Source organism: Anas platyrhynchos, chromosome 1, assembly GCF_047663525.1.
Source record: "Anas platyrhynchos isolate ZD024472 breed Pekin duck chromosome 1, IASCAAS_PekinDuck_T2T, whole genome shotgun sequence".
Lineage (NCBI taxonomy): Eukaryota > Metazoa > Chordata > Aves > Anseriformes > Anatidae > Anas > Anas platyrhynchos.
In genome coordinates, this window is record NC_092587.1 from 74,430,248 (window position 1) to 74,449,243 (window position 18,996).

Consider the following 18,996-nt stretch of genomic DNA (forward strand, 5'->3'; position numbering starts at 1 on the left):
TGAGCCAGCGGGGAAGAAGTCCAGCCTGGCTCAACAGAGAATTGTGGCTTGAGCTTAGGAGAAAAAAGAGGGTTTATAATCTTTGGAAAATTGGGCAGGCCACTAAGGAGGACTATAAGGATGTAGCGAGGCTGTGCAGGGACAAGATTAGGAAGGCCAAAGCTCATCTGGAGCTCAATCTGGCTACTGCCGTTAAAGATAACAAAAAACGCTTTTATAAATACATCAACACCAAAAGGAGGACTAGGGAGAATCTCCATCCTTTACTGGATGCAGGGGGAAACTTAGTTACAAGAGATGAGGAAAAGGCGGAGGTGCTTAATGCCTTCTTTGCCTCAGTCTTTAGCGGCAAAACCGGTTGCTCTCTGGATACCCAGTACCCAGAACTGGTGGAAGGGGACGGGGAGCAGGATGTGGCCCTCACCATCCACGAAGAACTGGTTGGTGACCTGCTACGGCACTTGGATGTGCACAAGTCGATGGGGCCGGATGGGATCCACCCAAGGGTACTGAGAGAACTGGCAGAGGAGCTGGCCAAGCCCCTATCCATCATTTATCAGCAGTCCTGGCTATCGGGGGAGGTCCCAGCTGACTGGAGACTAGCAAATGTGACGCCCATCTACAAGAAGGGCCAGAGGGCAGACCCGGGGAACTACAGGCCGGTCAGTTTGACCTCAGTACCAGGGAAGCTCATGGAGCAGATCCTCTTGGGAGTCATCATGCGGCACTTGAAGGGCAAGCAGGCGATCAGGCCCAGCCAGCATGGGTTTATGGAAGGCAGGTCCTGCTTGACGAACCTGATCTCCTTCTACGACAAAGTGACGCGCTGGGTGGATGAGGGAAAGGCTGTGGATGTGGTCTACCTTGACTTCAGCAAGGCTTTTGACACCGTCTCCCACAGCATTCTCCTCAAGAAACTGGCTGCTCTTGGCTTGGACTGGCGCACGCTTCGTTGGGTTAGAAACTGGCTGGATAGCCGGGCCCAAAGAGTTGTGGTAAATGGAGCCAAGTCCAGTTGGAGGCCAGTCACTAGTGGCGTCCCCCAGGGCTCGGTGCTGGGGCCAGTCCTCTTTAACATCTTCATCAATGATCTGGATGACGGCACTGAGTGCACCCTCAGTAAGTTTGCAGATGACACCAAGCTAGGTGCGTGTGTCGATCTGCTCGAGGGTAGGAAGGCTCTGCAGGAGGATCTGGATAGGCTGCACCGATGGGCTGAGGTCAACGGTATGAAGTTCAACAAGGCCAAGTGCCGGGTCCTGCACCTGGGGCGCAATAACCCCAAGCAGAACTACAGGCTGGGAGAGGAATGGTTGGAGAGCTGCCAGGCAGAGAAGGACCTGGGAGTGATGGTGGACAGTCGGCTGAATATGAGCCAGCAGTGTGCTCAGGTGGCCAAGAAGGCCAACGGCATCCTGGCTTGTATCAGAAACACTGTGACCAGCAGGGCTAGGGAGGTGATCGTCCCCCTGTACTCGGCTCTGGTGAGGCCGCACCTCGAGTACTGTGTTCAGTTTTGGGCCCCTCGCTACAAGAAGGACATCGAGGTGCTTGAGCGGGTCCAAACAAGGGCGATGAAGCTGGTGAGGGGCCTGGAGAGCAAGTCCTATGAGGAGCGGCTGAAGGAGCTGGGCTTGTTCAGCCTAGAGAAGAGGAGGCTCAGGGGTGACCTTATTGCTCTGTATAAGTACATTAAAGGAGGCTGTAGAGAGGTGGGGGTTGGCCTGTTCTCCCATGTGCCTGGTGACAGGACGAGGGGGAATGGGCTAAAGTTACGCCAGGGGAGTTTTAGGTTAGATGTTAGGAAGAATTTCTTTACTGAAAGGGTTGTTAGGCACTGGAACGGGCTGCCCAGGGAGGTGGTGGAGTCACCATCCCTGGAAGTCTTCAAAAGACGTTTAGATGTAGAGCTTAGGGATATGGTTTAGTGGGGACTGTTAGTGTTAGGTTAGAGGTTGGACTCGTTGATCTTGAGGTCTCTTCCAACCTAGAAAATTCTGTGATTCTGTGATTCTGTGAAATAAGGAGTCTTTCTCTTCAGCATTTATTTTCTGAAGTCACTTGTCTCTCTGAATGTACAACTCCACTTACAGGATCCTATCTAGCCCCCGTTCTTCCTGATAGCAGTTCTTGGTATCCTGTATTTGGAAGTAATGGATTCTAATCTGTTTGGAAGGTATTGATATATCTGTTTGGTATACTCCCTTCCTACTGTCTTTGTGTTAAACAAAATGGTGAGCTGCAGAACTGATAAGCTCATCTCCTTTTCTTAGTTGGTGATAGCAGAAGCTGTTGCTTTTAGCTGTGCACAGATCCTGGCCCCAAAGTTCTTTTTTTGAAAAAAAAAAAAAAAAAAAAAAAGATTACAGCACCAAATCTTAAAACAATAAATAATATCTAATCAACTGGAAGTACGTTCTTTTTGACCTCCAATTTTTGACATTGCTGACGTGCTTTTTGTTTGTTTTAGTTGAAAACTTAGTCACTGACAGAATTTTTTCCTTTCGCTCCCTCTGGTGTACCTAAGCATGGTAGCTCTACTGTATTTATCCAGTTTTGTCATCTTGCATTATGTTAGAGTACACTGACTTAAACATCTCCTTTCTTGGGGTGACGCCTTGTTTCCCTTGAGCTTTAAAGTCTGTTCCTTTCTTTGCATTTTACCTCCTTGCTGCAGTTGAGAGAACAGAATAGAGGCATAGAAGTGACAAGCCTGTGTGACAAGAGACACACAAGTGATAGTATGTTTCCACATTATGGTGGTTACATGCCGTGGATACTACTGCCTCCAGTTTGTATGGGCTAGTTCTTCCAGAAGTTGTGTGCTGAGTGAGTGTCTGAACATCTTTCTGAACACAGAAATAGTTTTTCAAGTTTTTCAGTCTGTACAGCCTGAAGGCAGTACCCTCTAGTGGTGGAAGGTGAAATCTATACTTTTTGACCACGTAACAGGCAGGTGTTCTACTGTCTTGCCTAGAACTGCATGTTAAAAGTTTGCTAAACAGGAAGTCAGAATAAGATTGCATGAGTAGACTAACAAAAACAGAACTTTGGTTTGTGAAAATGAGAGAGGCAATCTATTTAATCATGTCTCTTCTCCTTTGCTTGTTGCTTACTTTTTTTCTCCTTTAATGACTGACGTACTTGTAGAGGACAAACCGGATTCAAGTGTTGAAAGGTCTGAGAAAAGTTTTTGTTCCACTTCCCCTTTAGCATTCATAAGAATTATACTACTCTGCACCATCTACAATGGGTCTTATATGTTGCAACTCAAAGTCAGTATAGTAAACAAGTCAATGATGTAGTCAGTTATGTAGTCAATTGATATGATCAATGAACTGTTAAACTTTCATTTTGCTTATGGAGGTGATACTCAAATCTGAATACAAATGCAGATTATTTATAAAAACAAATCACCCCATAAAACCCCAGAACCCTGGTGGTACTCTGTCCTTTCACTCTTCCCTCCTCTTTTAATAGTGAAACTCTACTTATGGCTTTTCTTTTTTCATAGACAAGAAATATGTGGACTTCCAAAGAGGAGGAATGGGTTGGTTTGACCTTTAACTTTGTTAAATTATACCCTGACAGAAGAATAGTAGTAACAAAACATCTGGAGCTTTCTCTGGAATGTACAGAAGCTAAAATTATTCTTCATTCTGTAGACTTCAGCTGCTCATTTTTTCTCAGCAGGGGAGGGACATAAGCTAATCTTGAAATGTATGTATTATGCCTGTAAAGTCAATCTGGCATTCCAAAGGCTTACAGTAATGAGCCTTTCCATGGCAGAACTAGGCAATGTTTGTATACACAGATGTAATGGTTAAGTACAAAGTTAGACATTCTGTACCGGCTGAGTGACTTCTATTAAACCACTTAAACCATGTGGTTCTCAATGGGGGCGGTCTGTAAAAATAAAGTACAGCATGTGTGAACTGTAAGAGGTGTTTGTAGGTTTAACTTAAAAATAGCTTAATGCCTTTTGAAGGAAGAACATTAAAGTACTTTATAACACCAAAGTATATGACTACATCAATCAGAAGAAAGGGATCATGCTAGGCGGTGAGTCCCCTTACAGGAGCTGAATTACAGAATGACTATAGGCAAACATATGTAGTTTTTACACAAAAGTATTAGTGTGACTATGTAGACACTGAACGTACAGTAAACTAAGTAAAAAACAAAACAAAACAAAACACACTTGGTCAGGCAGGAGCCAGTTTAAAACATAATCTATCTCTGTGTTCCTGTGTGGACTATGCCTAGACTCTAAGCAGCTGTCAGCACCGATGAATTGGTGAATTCATTTTGCAGATCTGTTTAAACATATGTGGATATTTTCCAATTGGATTTCCTTGAGTATTCAAGAAATTTGCCTACAAAGCCTTTATGATCACTTCTGGGCATATGCTGTAGCATATATGCACTGTGTGGCATCCCTCAAATGTATATTTTTTTCAATGTTTGAAACTTTTTATTAGTAGATTACTTCATACGTGTTTTTCATTGGCAAACAGCTGTGGTAGGCTTCCAAAGAGCAGAAATTACTATCTATACTTTGAGAGCCTTTACAATTGCATAAAAGCATGGGACATAACTGTCTAGTGTATGTCTAGCACTCTGTCATGATTGAGAATAAATAGCTACAGCAAATATAAACCATGCAATGTTATCAAAACGTGATAGTGTACACACTATTTTTATTGTAGTTGTAAAGACTTTGTTATAACTCGGTTGTGCAGGTAATTGTCAAAAGTGGCAATGTTTCAACAGACCTCCAACTTCACTAGGTTTCCAAGTCCTAGCTGTACAAGTGCAATTGCATGGATGCTTACTGTCAGTGTGGCATGGATTTGATTAGGCATTGATTTCACTTAAAAATACACTTAATAGGAGTGGCAAGGAAGTTTGGAATTGTACACTCTCATTCTGCATGGCTAGAAATAATAGTGAAAAAAATGTAAAACATCTCCATAAGCCAACTACAATACAGCCTACAGTGCTAAATATTTGTTCATAGCATTCCTTTATTTATCTGGTAGATCTGCAAACTAGAGGAGATGAAGCTTTAACCTTTTATAATTAACAGGGCAACTATAGAAGATGCATGAAGTTCATCCATTTCTTACTATATATACATATATATATATTAGGTTATTTTTTGTTCAAACTAATATTAAGACTTCTTTAGTACTTTATGTATTTACAGCCATTAGGGACTGGTTAATATCATCAGCATATATTTCCTTTTGCTTACTAAGATGAAACACAAATCTGTTGTATGCAGAGAAATAATTAGATGCAAATAAGTTGCATGTGGGGAAATAATTCTTAGGTGGTGTGGCCTTTTTTTTTTTTCATGGTGGACCTTCATATGTTTATAGACAGGATCTTGGAGTCTACAGACACTATAATATCTAAGTATATCCTGAGTGAGAATGTAGAAGATTAGACATGTGCAGTGGTCAAAAAGAGGTTATGTTTATAGTTCATAAATGTCAGGATGAATAATTGGTGTTAGCTCTTGCTGTTTAAGTTAAGAATCAAATTGAGTTACTTTTTTTGAGCTAGAACTCTACATCATCTTCCAGCAATATAAAGCTAGAGCGGTAAAAGTAGTTCTATCCCAATATTTATCTCTTAAAAGGATGAGGAAAGATGTTGCAAAGAGTAAGGTGTTAGTTTCTTTAAAATCTTCCAGCATCACAGTGGTGTGCTGAAAAGCTTCAATTGTAGTTTAAGAGAATTTTACTGCCACTTCTTAATTTTGTAACATCTTACTCCTTATGTTCCACCAACTCTTACACTAGCAAATATTGACAGTAAGCCTGATGAAACGTTTCACTTGTGCTGACGTTTTGTTGAGTCATCAGTGTAAGATTATTCTTTTTTGCTTAGAGGTAATTTTACTATCCACAACTATCTTTGACTGTTCACACCTTTAGATATAAGGGAGCCTTCGATCTTGTAGTGAAATAACACCATGTATAAGCTGAAAAAAGTTGCATTCTTTTATTGCGTTTAAAATGCTATTCTTGAAATTGTATTAGTGTAATGTTTTAGTTTCAAAGTAGCTCCCTTCCCCCTATTTTCTTGAAACTGGGGGCCTTTCATCCTATATGTAAATCTGTGAGTGGTATTAGTATCAAACGCATGAAGAGCAGAGAAGTTTTCTGCTGGTACCTTAAGTGAGCAGGGGAAGAAAAGTGGCCACTTTAAAAATTGTTGTCTTATCTTTCTGTTGGTGTTACTTAGAAGGTTACAGATTTGTTAACAGTGCTCCTTCTTTTTGCAGGGGATGAATTAACTAAAATGGAGAATGAAGATGAACAGGGTTGGTGCAAAGGACGTCTGGATAATGGACAAGTTGGTTTATACCCAGCAAACTATGTAGAACCGATCCAGTGACAAAGGACAAAGTTAATATAGAAGTATTACAAAAGCTTTGAAGGCCTGTACAGTATATATTTAAAGTGAGAGGAAGCTGAATGATGTATAGTGTATATATTTTAATGGAAAGGAGAGACAGCTTGATATTGAAATCATAGCGATTTAAAGACAAAAGTTACAACTATTTTGATGTTTTCAGAACTTGTGCACAATGCAGTGGAAAGGGGTTAGGTGGAAAAATACTACTTAAGCTTTCTCTTCCCACATGGTCTGTTATTGTGAGTCTTAAACTTTTTTGCATTTCCTATGCTTGTGCCTCATCCTACCCAAGGTATGTGGCTTATGCTGACTCTTGTTTAATCGGTTGTTTTAAGTGACCTTCAGTAATTTGCAACTTGAATTTTTAAGGTTATCATAGTTAATTTTCTATTTGTTCTTAGAAATGTCTGAAAGATGCAGTATTTTTTTATTTAAATGCTATGTAGTTAAGCACCTTTTTGTATGCTTGATCAAATAATACTTAAATTATGACATAGATTTAGTCAACAGTTGACTGAATGAAAACCCTTTCCATGTTGTAGTAATCTTTGTTTTCAGTGTGGCTTGAAGCTGTAAAACAAATATTGTATTTAATAATTATCTGTTACAGAAGGTTACTTGTAGCAGGTCATGGGTTGGGATTCTGTTATGAATGTTTTTTACATGGTTTGACACCTAAATGAATTTTCCACCTAGATTTTAAAGAGCACTCTATAAACAAAAAAATAAATCATACGTAAGCCCCGGAATACTAGCTATTTCCAGCATGTTTGCAGGGAAAACAAAAACAAACTCCTTTTAACTGCTAATGATTTTTGGGTAATTTGAAATGTTAAATCTGTGAAGACTAATTTTTTTGAACAAGGGTTGTAAAATAGACCATAATGCTTTTATTAAGAGGCTATCTGTTGTGTATATGTATATATAATTTGATATTCCAAAATATAAAGAGCATGGCTATTAGTTATCAAGCCTTTCAATGTGAATAAGATTTAGACTGGTTTAAGAGTTTAAATTATAGGTATATTTAAATCTGCTCTCCTGCCATGTTCATTACTGTACTATAGACAAAGTATTCTGTGATTTAGATTTTCAGAAGTACAGTAAATACACTAGCATACTCAAAATCTGTATTTTGGATAAATCTGTGGGTCAAAAAATAAACTAGCATTAGTCCTTATGTGGATTATTGTAGCAGAACACTGTAAAAAGAACAAACAACTACATTTGTTTGCAGTTGCAACTCAGTCATCTGTAATCCTGTCAAATAGTATGACATTTGTGACATTTAAAACTGGGTTGTAAATTACAGCAGATTTGTGTTTAAAAAAATCAATTATCAGGTGAGTAGATATGCTACTTTAGGAAGCTACACTGTAATTAAACTAACAAATCTATTTTGAGGTAACTATAAAACACTGTTGGTAGTTTTGAACCTTTTTTTGAGCTTACAGGTATATTTAGTCAACATTTTCAATGAATCAAAATGTGCAAGCTTAGAAAGTGGATGTATGTATGTGTCTGTCAAGGAAAACTTACCAACATAATTGTTCATCCACAAGATGGTTACTGAATTTGTCAGGAATTACTGCTTTGGGTCTCTGTATTGTGATGTATTTTAGAAAACAATAAAATCTGTTAATCTCTTAAATACACAGAATGCATTCTTCTTAATCTTTCATAGTATGTGAAAATACTCTTATGAAGTAAATAATGCATTTCATTGCAGTTCAAGATGACAAAATGCATATTGTCTAAAAGAATCATAAAGAAGAGTACGCAGTTAATAGTGTTGTGCTGTCAACAAGAGGAGGTGCAGTGCACAGGGGCTCTCTGTAAGGAGACACTGCAGCGAAATGCTTATGGAAGAAGAGGAGATTCATGTATTTTGTGATTATGTGAAATCTACTGTGAGGGTGCTTTCCCTGGTATGGTCAAGTCTGATATAGCTTGGGTGAGCAGCTGAGCTTTAAGAAAAAATAATACATGAATCTTTTCTCTGTGGGATTTTGCTGACTGGTAGTGAATAACATAGTGGTTCTTGTAATGGCTAGCCAGAAGTTTTATTTAGTCTCCCACATCAATACTGTATATGTATCTTTTAATCTAAATGAAGTACTACTGCTGGTTGTCAGATTTAGTAAAGTAACCATAGAATTGAAGAGGAAGGGACCAGATGAGGTCCCTAGTCCAGTGTCTAATTTAAAGCACAGTCAACTCTGCATTCAGACCAGGTTGCATTCAGGCCTTAGAGCTGGTCTGGAAAACTTCCAAGGACTGACTCCTTAAGTTCACTGTTCAAACTGTTACAGTGCTTAATTATCCTTATTGTGTTATCTACACACACACACACCTTTCTCTGCAGTTAAAACCTGTCCTATTGCAATGTGACCATTGTTTCTTGTTCTACTGTACTTGAATGGTGCCTGTCTCTGTTGTCTTCATAGTGATTAAGGAGGTATTGGGGAGGTATTGGGGAGGCAAGGACAATCCCCAGACATGGACTGTATATCTCGAAACAAGACACTGGAACTCATGATAAGGAAGCGGCAGACGGACAGAGAAACAAATCTAAGGACTATAAATCTCAAAATTGGACATTGGAATTCATTATAAAGATACAACAAACGGAAGAATTGGCAACAACCAGCTCTCGCAATTAAGAAACGTGCCAATTCAGCAGATTCCTGACCAAAGGTGAAAAGTACACTGTGAGGAAGACTCGGGGTCTTCCTCCCAAAGACCCCTGCCCACGTCCCAAAGACCCCTGCCCACAATTCTTGGGAGGCTCTACGCAGGCGCAAGGTGCCAAAAGGCTAATTAGCATGAGAAGCGAGGGAAGGCGGGGATAGGTAATGCATATGTATAGGCGCTTGTAGAATATTGATAGATTGATTGTATAAATTCAAGACTGCTTTCCGCTTTGGGTATGCACGATAGGTGGAGAGATCCCCTGTGCATCCAGTGCTGCAATAAAGAATATACCACTTAAAGGAATTTCGGCTTCGATCTTTGAATCAATCTGGCACCCCAGATGGGACTACCTCTCTGCCGGTCCTCAGGACCCGCTGGGGACAGGACTCCCTAGGGTACCCCCGGGATTTCCCGGAGAGACTCCTCGACTCACCGGATCACTGCGGAGGCAGACAAGGACCCCATCATTGTAAGTGAGTATATTCTTTATTCTGGTTTGGTTTTCTGGTAGACCGGTCATCTGGGACTGTCCAGTAAGTCGGAAGGTGACTTCTGCAGGACAGTATTTGGTATATACTTTGTGGTTAGTACCACAAGTATATCTGGGGACCTTGAGGTCCATCTGTATCTGGAACTGTCTGTAAGTCAGAAGGTGATCTTCTGCGAGGCAGTGTTTGGTATATACTTTGTGGTAAGCACCATAAGTATATTTGGGGACCTTAAGGAAAGAGCTCGCTTTAAGGTCCATCTGGAATTGTGTTGTTTATTTCGGTTTTCTGACTCATGGAGTATGGTATTTAACTCTGGTTATTGTTACTGTGATTTTGGCTATTTTTCTGGTGGTAATAATAGGTTCGTGGCATTGTTATAAGAAAGATATCGTTATGGTGTTACACAGTTCGGTTTTCTGACTTATCGCATGTAGAATTTGACTCTGACTATTGTTATTGTGATTTTAGCAATATTGCTGGTAATAATAGCTTTGTGACATCGCTACTGAAAGATATTGCGTGCCTGTGATTTTGTGAGTGATACGTTTTTGTGATACGCTTTTGTAAGTAACACGTGTATTCTGAAAGTGTAAACTGGAAAATGGGGGGGCGAGTAAGCAGTGAAATTCCTAAGAAAAGTGCGTTAGGATGTGTTTTGAATCACTGGAAGGATATTGGAGGATCTGCCGGTGAAAGTGTGAACAGGAAAACATTGATAAAATATTGTAATCAATGGTGGCCGCTCTATAAGCTGGAATGTGGAGAAAAGTGGCCCCTAAATGGAACTTTAAACTCTAATGTTTTGCTACAGTTAATGTTGGTTTTGAGAAGGAGAATAGGATGAAATGTTGTATACTGATGTTGTTTCAGCATCTTGGTGGGAAAAGGTACAGAATTAAGTTGGCCCCTGACTGAGCCTTTGATGTTGGCATTAGAGAAGTACAGGCTGGAGAAAGATAAAGGAAGTGTTAAAAGGGTTGTTGAAAGTGTTAAAGGTGTTTGAAGTTGAATGAGCAGGGAAAGAGGATGTAGGAATGTTAATAGTTCTGCCTCTGCTCTAGGCAGAGATCTTAAAATCATGGGTGTTAGCCCTTTGGGGCAAATGGATCATGATGGGTCCGAGAGAGAGTTGTTATGGAAACAGAAAAACAGTTAACTCTTAAAACAACCTGAGTTCTTGTGCGAGCTCAGATTACCGATGGGACCGCTCAGGGAACTGTGGACAACTGCATTCCCCTGACCGACCCCACTGAGACCCTAATCATCCCTAAAATTATGAACGGCTAAGTAAATACTAAAATCTGGATGAATTGGGAATTGAGAATATGCTTCCAACAAGGTCTAAAAGAAACCCCATCCGAATTTCTTGAAAGGCTGAGGGCAGCAATGCAGAAGTTTACCACTATAGACCCTTCCTCTGAGGGGGGGTAGACTTCAATTAGTATCTCTATTTTTGGGTCAATCGGCGGAAGATATTAGACGAAAACTTCAGAAAATGAAAGAACCAGACGTAAGGGATTTGGAAAGATTAGTAGAAGAAGCCTGGAGAGTGTTTAGAAATCGTGAGGGGAATGAAAGGCAAAAGTTAGGTGAGACGATTGCAGCAGCCACTGTGGCAGCCCTGCGAAAGCAGGAAGAATCTTTTCGAGGCAGGAGAAGGGGGGGGGAAGGTAATTCGACTCCCCTTGCGGGCTGAACAGTGTGCCTATTGTAAAGAGATAGGACACTGGAAAAGGGAATGCCCGAAGCGGCAAGAGGAAAATAAGCTATTAATGGCTACAAAACAATGAAGGAGACCGGGGGACTCTACCCTAGCAGATCCACTGGTTAAAATTAAGCTAGGGAAATTGGGTCGGGAAGTAGAATTTTTAGTAGATACAGACTACATATTAGTAGATACAGAGCTACATATTCAGTGTTAAATCAGAAGTTGATGCCAGAAGATAAAGATTTTGTGACAGTGGTGGGGGCAACGGGTAGACACGAAAAAGCTTTCTTTTTAAAGCCATTAAAATATGAATTGGGGAAGCAAATGGGAATACATAGGTTTTTGTATTTGCTGGGATCTCCTAGATCTTTATTGGGACGGGATTTATTAGAGCAATTAGAAGCTGAAATTGTTTTTGAAAAGGGAAGGGTAGAGTTAAGAGTAAAAGAAGACCGACTTATAAGTGCACTAAGTTTGGTATTGATCCAAACTGATTCTTTTAATGAAACCCTTCCGGAAATCCAGGATCAGGTTTATCCAGGGGTGTGGGAATCTGATGTCCCTGGGAAAGCAAAGAATGCTGCACCAATAATGGTAAAATTAAAACCAGGAGAGAAGCCAGTAAAGGTTAAGCAGTACCCCCTTAGAATAGAAGATAGAAGAGGAATAAAAGATACAATAGATAAGTTTTTGAAATATGGGTTACTGGTCGAGTGTGAATCAGAATATAATACTCCCATCTTACCAATTAAGAAACCGGATGGGAAGAGTTATAGGTTAGTACAGGACTTGAGAGCAATAAACAGGATCACTGAAGACATATACCCTGTGGTAGCAAACCCTTATACGCTATTGACCAAGTTAAGGGACAAGTTGGTCTGGTTTACCGTACTGGATTTAAAGGATGCCTTCTTTTGTTTAACCTTGGCCCCAGAAAGCCGAAACCTCTTTGCCTTTGAATGGGAAAATCCTGACTCAGGACGAAAAGTCCAGTTGACATGGACAGTGCTTCCTCAGGGGTTTAAAAATAGCCCTACGATTTTTGGTAATCAACTTGCAAAGGAACTTGAATCCTGGGAAGCCCCCAATTTTGCAGGGGTCCTGCTGCAATATGTTGATGATCTCTTGATTGCTACCGAAGACAGGGGAAGCTGCATACAGTGGACGGTGAGCCTCCTTAATTTCCTAGGAATGAATGGATACCGGGTTTCACAACAGAAGGCACAATTGGTTCAAACCCACGTGACGTACCTAGGATTTGAGATCTCAGGAGGACAACGTGAATTGGGGACGGAATGCAAGGAAACAATCTGTCGTACCCCAGAACCACAGACTGTTAAAGAATTACGAACTTTCCTAGGAATGACAGGTTGGTGCAGATTATGGATCAACAATTATGGATTAATTGTAAGGCCTTTGTATGATTTAATTAAAGATAACTGCATAAGACTAATATGGACAGGAGAAGCCCGAGCAGCCTTTAAGAAGTTTAAGATGGAGTTGATGCAAGCCCCAGCTCTTGGTTTACCAGATTTGTCTAAACCCTTTTGGTTATACTCCTATGAAAGACAGGGTATGGCCTTAGGGGTACTAGCACAAAAGTTGGGACCTTACAAAAGGGCAGTGGCTTATTTCTCTAAACAATTGGATGAAGTAAGTAAAGGATGGCCAGGCTGCCTGCGAGCAGTGGCAGCCGTAATTATGAATATACAAGAAGCCCGGAAATTTACAATGGGGCAGAAGATAACAGTGTTTGTCTCTCACACTGTGTCAGCAGTTTTAGAACAAAAGGGGGCTCATTGGTTATCTCCTCAGAGATTTTTGAAATATCAAGCAATATTGGTAGAACAGGACGATGTGGAAATTGTGATAACTAATATTGTGAATCCAGCCTCTTTTCTTAGTGATGCTCCGGCGGAACCTGTGATTCACGATTGTTTAGAAACTATGGAGACTGTGTATTCCAGCCAACCAGACCTTAAGGAGGAGCCCATGGAAGATGCAGAAGAAACTTGGTTCACAGATGGGAGCAGTTTTGTTACACAAGGACAACGTAAAGCTGGATATGCTATAACAACTACTCAGCAGGTAATTGAGTCTAAGCCTTTACCCCCTGGAACATCAGCTCAAAAGGCGGAGATAGTTGCTCTCACGAGAGCATTGGAACTGGCAGCTGGAAAAAGGGTAAATATTTGGACAGATTCTAAATATGCATTCGGCGTGGTACATGCTCATGGAGTGATTTGGAAAGAACGTGAATTACTGACTGCTCAGGGAAAACAGATAAAACATGCTGAAGAAATTTTAAAATTGTTAGAGGCTGTAAAACAACCAGAAAAAGTGGCTATTATGCATTGCCGAGGGCATCAAAGAGGATCCACCGACTTCGAGATTGGGAACAGATTGGCTGATAAAGAGGCAAGAAGGGCGGCGGAAAGAGGTCAAGTGGAAGTGCTTGCTTTAATACCAGATGGTAAAATTCAGACATTAGAGAAAGGACAGGCTCCTAAATATTCAAAAGAAGATTTAAAGTTGATCGAGGATCTAAAAGGGAAGCTGAATGTTGATGGGTGGGCTCATTTGAAGGACAAGAGGGTTGTTATGCCCTCTAATTTGGTGTGGCCTATGGTTTTGGGGGAACACAACAAAACCCACTGGGGAGCCGATGACCTGTATAAACTATTAAATCGAGTCTTGGTAGCAAGAAATCTGTATACCACAATAAGGCAGGTAACCCAACAATGTGACACCTGTATGCGTCATAATCCCAATACAGGAAATAGGGTGACATTTGGTGTCATTGATAAAGGGAATTATTCGGGGCAACTGTGGCAAATTGATTTTTCAGAACTCTCTAGAAAAGGGGGGTATTGTTATTTACTGGTTCTGACTGACATGATTTCAGGAAGGCCTGAAGCCTTTCCCTGTCAAACAAACAAAGCAAGAAGAAGTGGTTAAAGTCTTGTTAAATGAAATAATACCATGCTTTGGGATTCTAGTAGCAATGTCTTCTGATAGAGTTTCACATTTTTGTGTGCAAGTGGTACAACAGATAAATAAGATTCTAAAGATATTCTAAAGACAACTGCATACTCTTTATAGACCGCAGGCAAGTGGACAGGTAGAAAAAATGAAACATTTAATTAAACAACAAATAGCTAAAATCGGACAAGAATCTAATTTGTCATGACCTCAATCCCTCCCTTTAGCATTACTTAGAATTTGAGTTAAACCTAGAATAAAAGGGAATTTGAGTCCCTTTGAAATTTTATATGGAAGGCCATATCAATTTATATTTAGTGGAGAGGATCTAATGCAGCTAGGATTAGAATATTTATATGCATATATAACTGAACTTCAGAAATAATTAAATAAAGTACATAAATTTGTTCTCAGGACCTGGGCTAGATGGTTGGATCAACCAATCCACCCTTTTAAGCTCAGGGATTATATATATAAAGACTTTTTCTGGACAACCCCTAGAGGAAAAACGGAAGGAAAGTGGACGGGACCATACCAGGTATTACTGACAACACGCACCGCCATTAAGATTAAGGAGCAAGCAGCTTGGATCCACGATTCAAGGGTGAAGAAGGCCCTGGCAAGGATATGGACCACCACTCCAATTGGACCAACAAAATTATGGTTTTCCAGATCCTAATGATTGCAGGGGTGTGGTTCTCAGATTCGGGGTGGGCAGTTTGGGATGACCTGTCCCTGATACAAACAATTTCTCAAGTAATTAATAAGACAAACTGTTGGGTATGCACCCATCTGCCACAGCATGGGAATAAGGGTGTATCGTTAATCAGGATTCCCTTGCCTGCAAACTTACCTTGGACTAATTTGTGGGAAAACACATCTTGGGGTCAAAAATATGAAGAAGTTTTGGAACTAGAAGTTAGTAGCTTCGTGCCATTGGAATCTTACTATGTATGTGTACAAAGGTGTAACCCGCCTAAGGGTATGGGAAAACAGGATTGTATAAATACGGGTACTACTTATGTGGGAAATCAGACATCTTGTAATCAAACAATTGATATTAGTACAACTAGCAGTTGGGCAAATTCAACCAGCTGGCCAGTTCCAGAAGGAAAAGGGTGGTATTGGCTATGCAATGATACAGCCCGTAAGGTCTTGCCCGAGAACTGGAAGGGAACTTGCACTCTTGGAGCAGTAGTCCCTAGTATGACAGTACATGATGTAGTGCCTCGAGATTACTTGAGAAATCATATCTGGAGAATTAGACGAAAAATTAACAATCCATTGATAGAGAGACACACCGCTTTTCATAGTTTTGTTCGATGGTTTATCCCATGGTTAGGAGTGAATGAATTGGAAAAGGCGATAGTTAATATTTCTGCAATTATAGAGAAGTTAGAAAACAAAACTCTGGATGCTATAAAGGCTCAACAAGAAGAGATATCTAGTTTATCACAGGTAGTATTACAAAATCGGATGGCCCTAGACTTGTTACTGGCCGCTCAAGGGGGAGTCTGTACAGTAATAAATACAAGTTGTTGTATGTATGTAGATCAGAGTGGAAGGATCTCTACCGACCTGGAAGAAATATGGAAGCAGACAAGGGTCCTACATGAGATCAGTAAAGATGATCTTTCATGGAGTTTTAGTGAAATATGGAATAAGTTAACCGCCTGGTTGCCCAACTTCCAATGGTTGGAACAAGTGTTCATTGCTCTAATCACATTAGTAGTGTTAGGAATATTTGTGTGCATGTTGTTTAGATGCCTGCTTTGTTGTGTTACTGTAAATAATGAAAGTATCTGATGCAAAAGAATTTGCATGGGAAAAGAAAAGGGGGGATTGATTAAGGAGGTATTGGGGAGGTATTGGGGAGGCGAGGACAATCCCCAGACATGGACTGTATATCTCGAAACAAGACACTGGAACTCATGATAAGGAAGCGGCAGACGGACAGAGAAACAAATCTAAGGACTATAAATCTCAAAATTGGACATTGGAATTCATTATAAAGATACAACAAACGGAAGAATTGGCAACAACCAGCTCTCACAATTAAGAAACGTGCCAATTCAGCAGATTCCTGACCAAAGGTGAAAAGTACACTGTGAGGAAGACTCGGGGTCTTCCTCCCAAAGACCCCTGCCCACGTCCCAAAGACCCCTGCCCACAATTCTTGGGAGGCTCTACGCAGGCGCAAGGTGCCAAAAGGCTAATTAGCATGAGAAGTGAGGGAAGGCGGGGATAGGTAATGCATATGTATAGGCGCTTGTAGAATATTGATAGATTGATTGTATAAATTCAAGACTGCTTTCCGCTTTGGGTATGCACGATAGGTGGAGAGATCCCCCGTGCATCCAGCGCTGCAATAAAGAATATACCACTTAAAGGAATTTCGGCTTCGATCTTTGAATCAATAGCCTCCAAGTAGGTGGAAGAAAGCTGCTGTTAGGACCCCCTGAGTCATCTCTTTTCCAGGCGGAACAAGTCCTGTTTCCTCAGCCTCTCCTCACAGAACATGTGCTTATTTCCCCTAATTTGTCTAGTTAACAAGGCATAGCAAGAGAGTCTTTTATTTAAAAAATAAAATGAAATAAAAAAGAGGGTATTTTATTAGTGAATGTGTAGAGATAAGCAGCTCCATATGCATAGTCCAAAGTAATATTAAAGTTCCTCTTCATTTATTTCTGAAGCTTTTAAAGCTTGTGTCGTGGTTTAACCCGGCCGGCAGCTAAACACCACGCAGCTGTTTGCTCACCCTCCCCCCTCCCTCTCTGGGACGGGGGAGAGAAATGGAGAGTGAAGCCCGTGAGTTGAGATAAAGACAGTTTAATAAGACAGGAAAATAATAATAACAAAAATAATAATAACAATAATAATAATAATGATACAATGGTGATAATACGAAAGTAATAGTATGTACAAACAAGTGATGCACAATGCAATTGCTCACCACCCGCTGACCGATGCCCAGCCTAACCCTGAGCAGTCCGGCCCCCTCCCCCCAGCTAGCCACCCCTATATATTGTTTAGCATGACGTCAGATGGTATGGAATATCCCTTTGGCTAGTTTGGGTCACCTGTCCTGGGTCTGTCCCCTCCCAGCTCTTACTGCACCCCCAGCCTGCCCGTTGGCAGGACAGAGCAAAAGGCTGAGATGTCCTTGGCTTAGTATAAGCACTGCTCTGCAACAATTAAAGCATCGGGGTGTTATCACCCCGCATCGGCTGAATATGAGCCAGCAGTGTGCTCAGGTGGCCAAGAAGGCCAACGGCATCCTGGCTTGTGTCAGAAACACTGTGACCAGCAGGGCTAGGGAGGTGATCGTCCCCCTGTACTCGGCTCTGGTGAGGCCGCACCTCGAGTACTGTGTTCAGTTTTGGGCCCCTCGCTACAAGAAGGACATGGACGTGCTTGAGCGGGTCCAAAGAAGGGCGACGAAGCTGGTGAGGGGCCTGGAGAGCAAGTCCTATGAGGAGCGGCTGAAGGAGCTGGGCTTGTTCAGCCTAGAGAAGAGGAGGCTCAGGGGTGACCTTATTGCTCTGTATAAGTACATTAAAGGAGGCTGTAGAGAGGTGGGGGTTGGCCTGTTCTCCCATGTGCCTGGTGACAGGATGAGGGGGAATGGGCTAAAGTTACGCCAGGGGAGTTTTAGGTTAGATGTTAGGAAGAATTTCTTTACTGAAAGGGTTGTTAGGCACTGGAACGGGCTGCCCAGGGAGGTGGTGGAGTCACCATCCCTGGAAGTCTTCAAAAGACGTTTAGATGTAGAGCTTAGGGATATGGTTTAGTGGGGACTGTTAGTGTTAGGTTAGAGGTTGGACTCGTTGATCTTGAGGTCTCTTCCAACCTAGAAATTCTGTGATTCTGTGATCAGCACTCTTCTCATCCTAAGCCAAAACACAGCATTCCACCAGCTACTAGGAAGAAAATTAATTCTGTGCTAACTGAAACCAGGACATCTATCCACCCCTTATTCCATACCATTTATGTCATGCTCAGGTTACACTCTTTTCCATACATTCTAATTAGTCACCTATAGTAATCATGGTAGTGATAACATACAGTATAATATGCTATTTAACATGGTACAATTCAGTTCATGGGCTATTCTCACCCAGTATTAAATCTCCTTGAGGTACACACCGGACCTCTCCGTTCTTTTGCATCACCCACCAAGTGTATCCAGGTCCCTGAGCGAAAACAATTCCACGAATAGGTTTGCCTTTTCCTGAGGCAGGAGTAGCCCAGACTGTTTTACCCAGCATATTTTTTACATGCACTACAGGAACTTTATCCCCATCTACAGTACGTAACAGGTTTGATTGGGCAGGTCCAGCTCGGTTGGTAGATCCCCTAGTATTGACTAACCAGGTGGCCTTTGCCAAATGCGTATCCCAGTTTTTGAATGTCCCAGCGCCCATTGCTTTCAAGGTAGTCTTTAACAGGCCATTGTATCGTTCAACTTTCCCGGAGGCTGGTGCATGATAGGGGATGTGATACACCCATTCAATACCATGTTCTTTGGCCCAAGTGTCTATAAGGTTGTTTCGGAAGTGAGTCCCATTGTCTGATTCTATTCTTTCTGGGGTGCCATGTCGCCATAGGACTTGCTTTTCAAGGCCCAGGATGGTGTTCCGGGCGGTGGCATGAGGCACAGGATATGTTTCCAGCCATCCGGTGGTTGCTTCC

The 18,996-nt window shown here is 41.4% G+C and overlaps 2 protein-coding genes across 9 annotated transcripts in view; both read left to right on the forward strand.

Annotated features, from left to right (window-relative positions):
* The window catches only part of PACSIN2 (protein kinase C and casein kinase substrate in neurons 2), a 61,762-nt gene extending 53,682 nt beyond the window's left edge, over window positions 1–8,080 (forward strand). For all 8 annotated transcript variants that reach the window (XM_027450053.3, XM_027450054.3, XM_027450056.3 and 5 more), the window contains one exon: window positions 6,296–8,080. In XM_027450053.3, the coding sequence (XP_027305854.1) occupies window positions 6,296–6,408 (113 nt within the window). In that variant the 3' untranslated portion in view covers window positions 6,409–8,080. The remainder of the gene's footprint in view (window positions 1–6,295) is intronic.
* Window positions 8,081–9,707: 1,627 nt separating this feature from the next.
* LOC140003023 (uncharacterized) lies at window positions 9,708–16,697 on the forward strand. Its single transcript, XM_072041719.1, has 2 exons — window positions 9,708–12,691; window positions 13,214–16,697. The coding sequence occupies exons 1-2, from the start codon at window positions 11,548–11,550 to the stop codon at window positions 14,278–14,280; spliced, it is 2,211 nt and encodes a 736-aa protein (XP_071897820.1). The 5' UTR covers window positions 9,708–11,547; the 3' UTR covers window positions 14,281–16,697.
* The last annotated feature ends 2,299 nt before the right edge of the window (window positions 16,698–18,996 follow it).

Bases quoted from the DNA above. Each gene is read 5' to 3' on its own strand.
- LOC140003023 (XM_072041719.1), top strand. From the start codon at position 11,548: ATGCCAGAAGATAAAGATTTTGTGACAGTGGTGGGGGCAACGGGTAGA. The intron at 12,692-13,213 runs GTTGGTGCAGAT...TTGTGAATCCAG, and splicing joins AACTTTCCTAGGAATGACAG to CCTCTTTTCTTAGTGATGCT.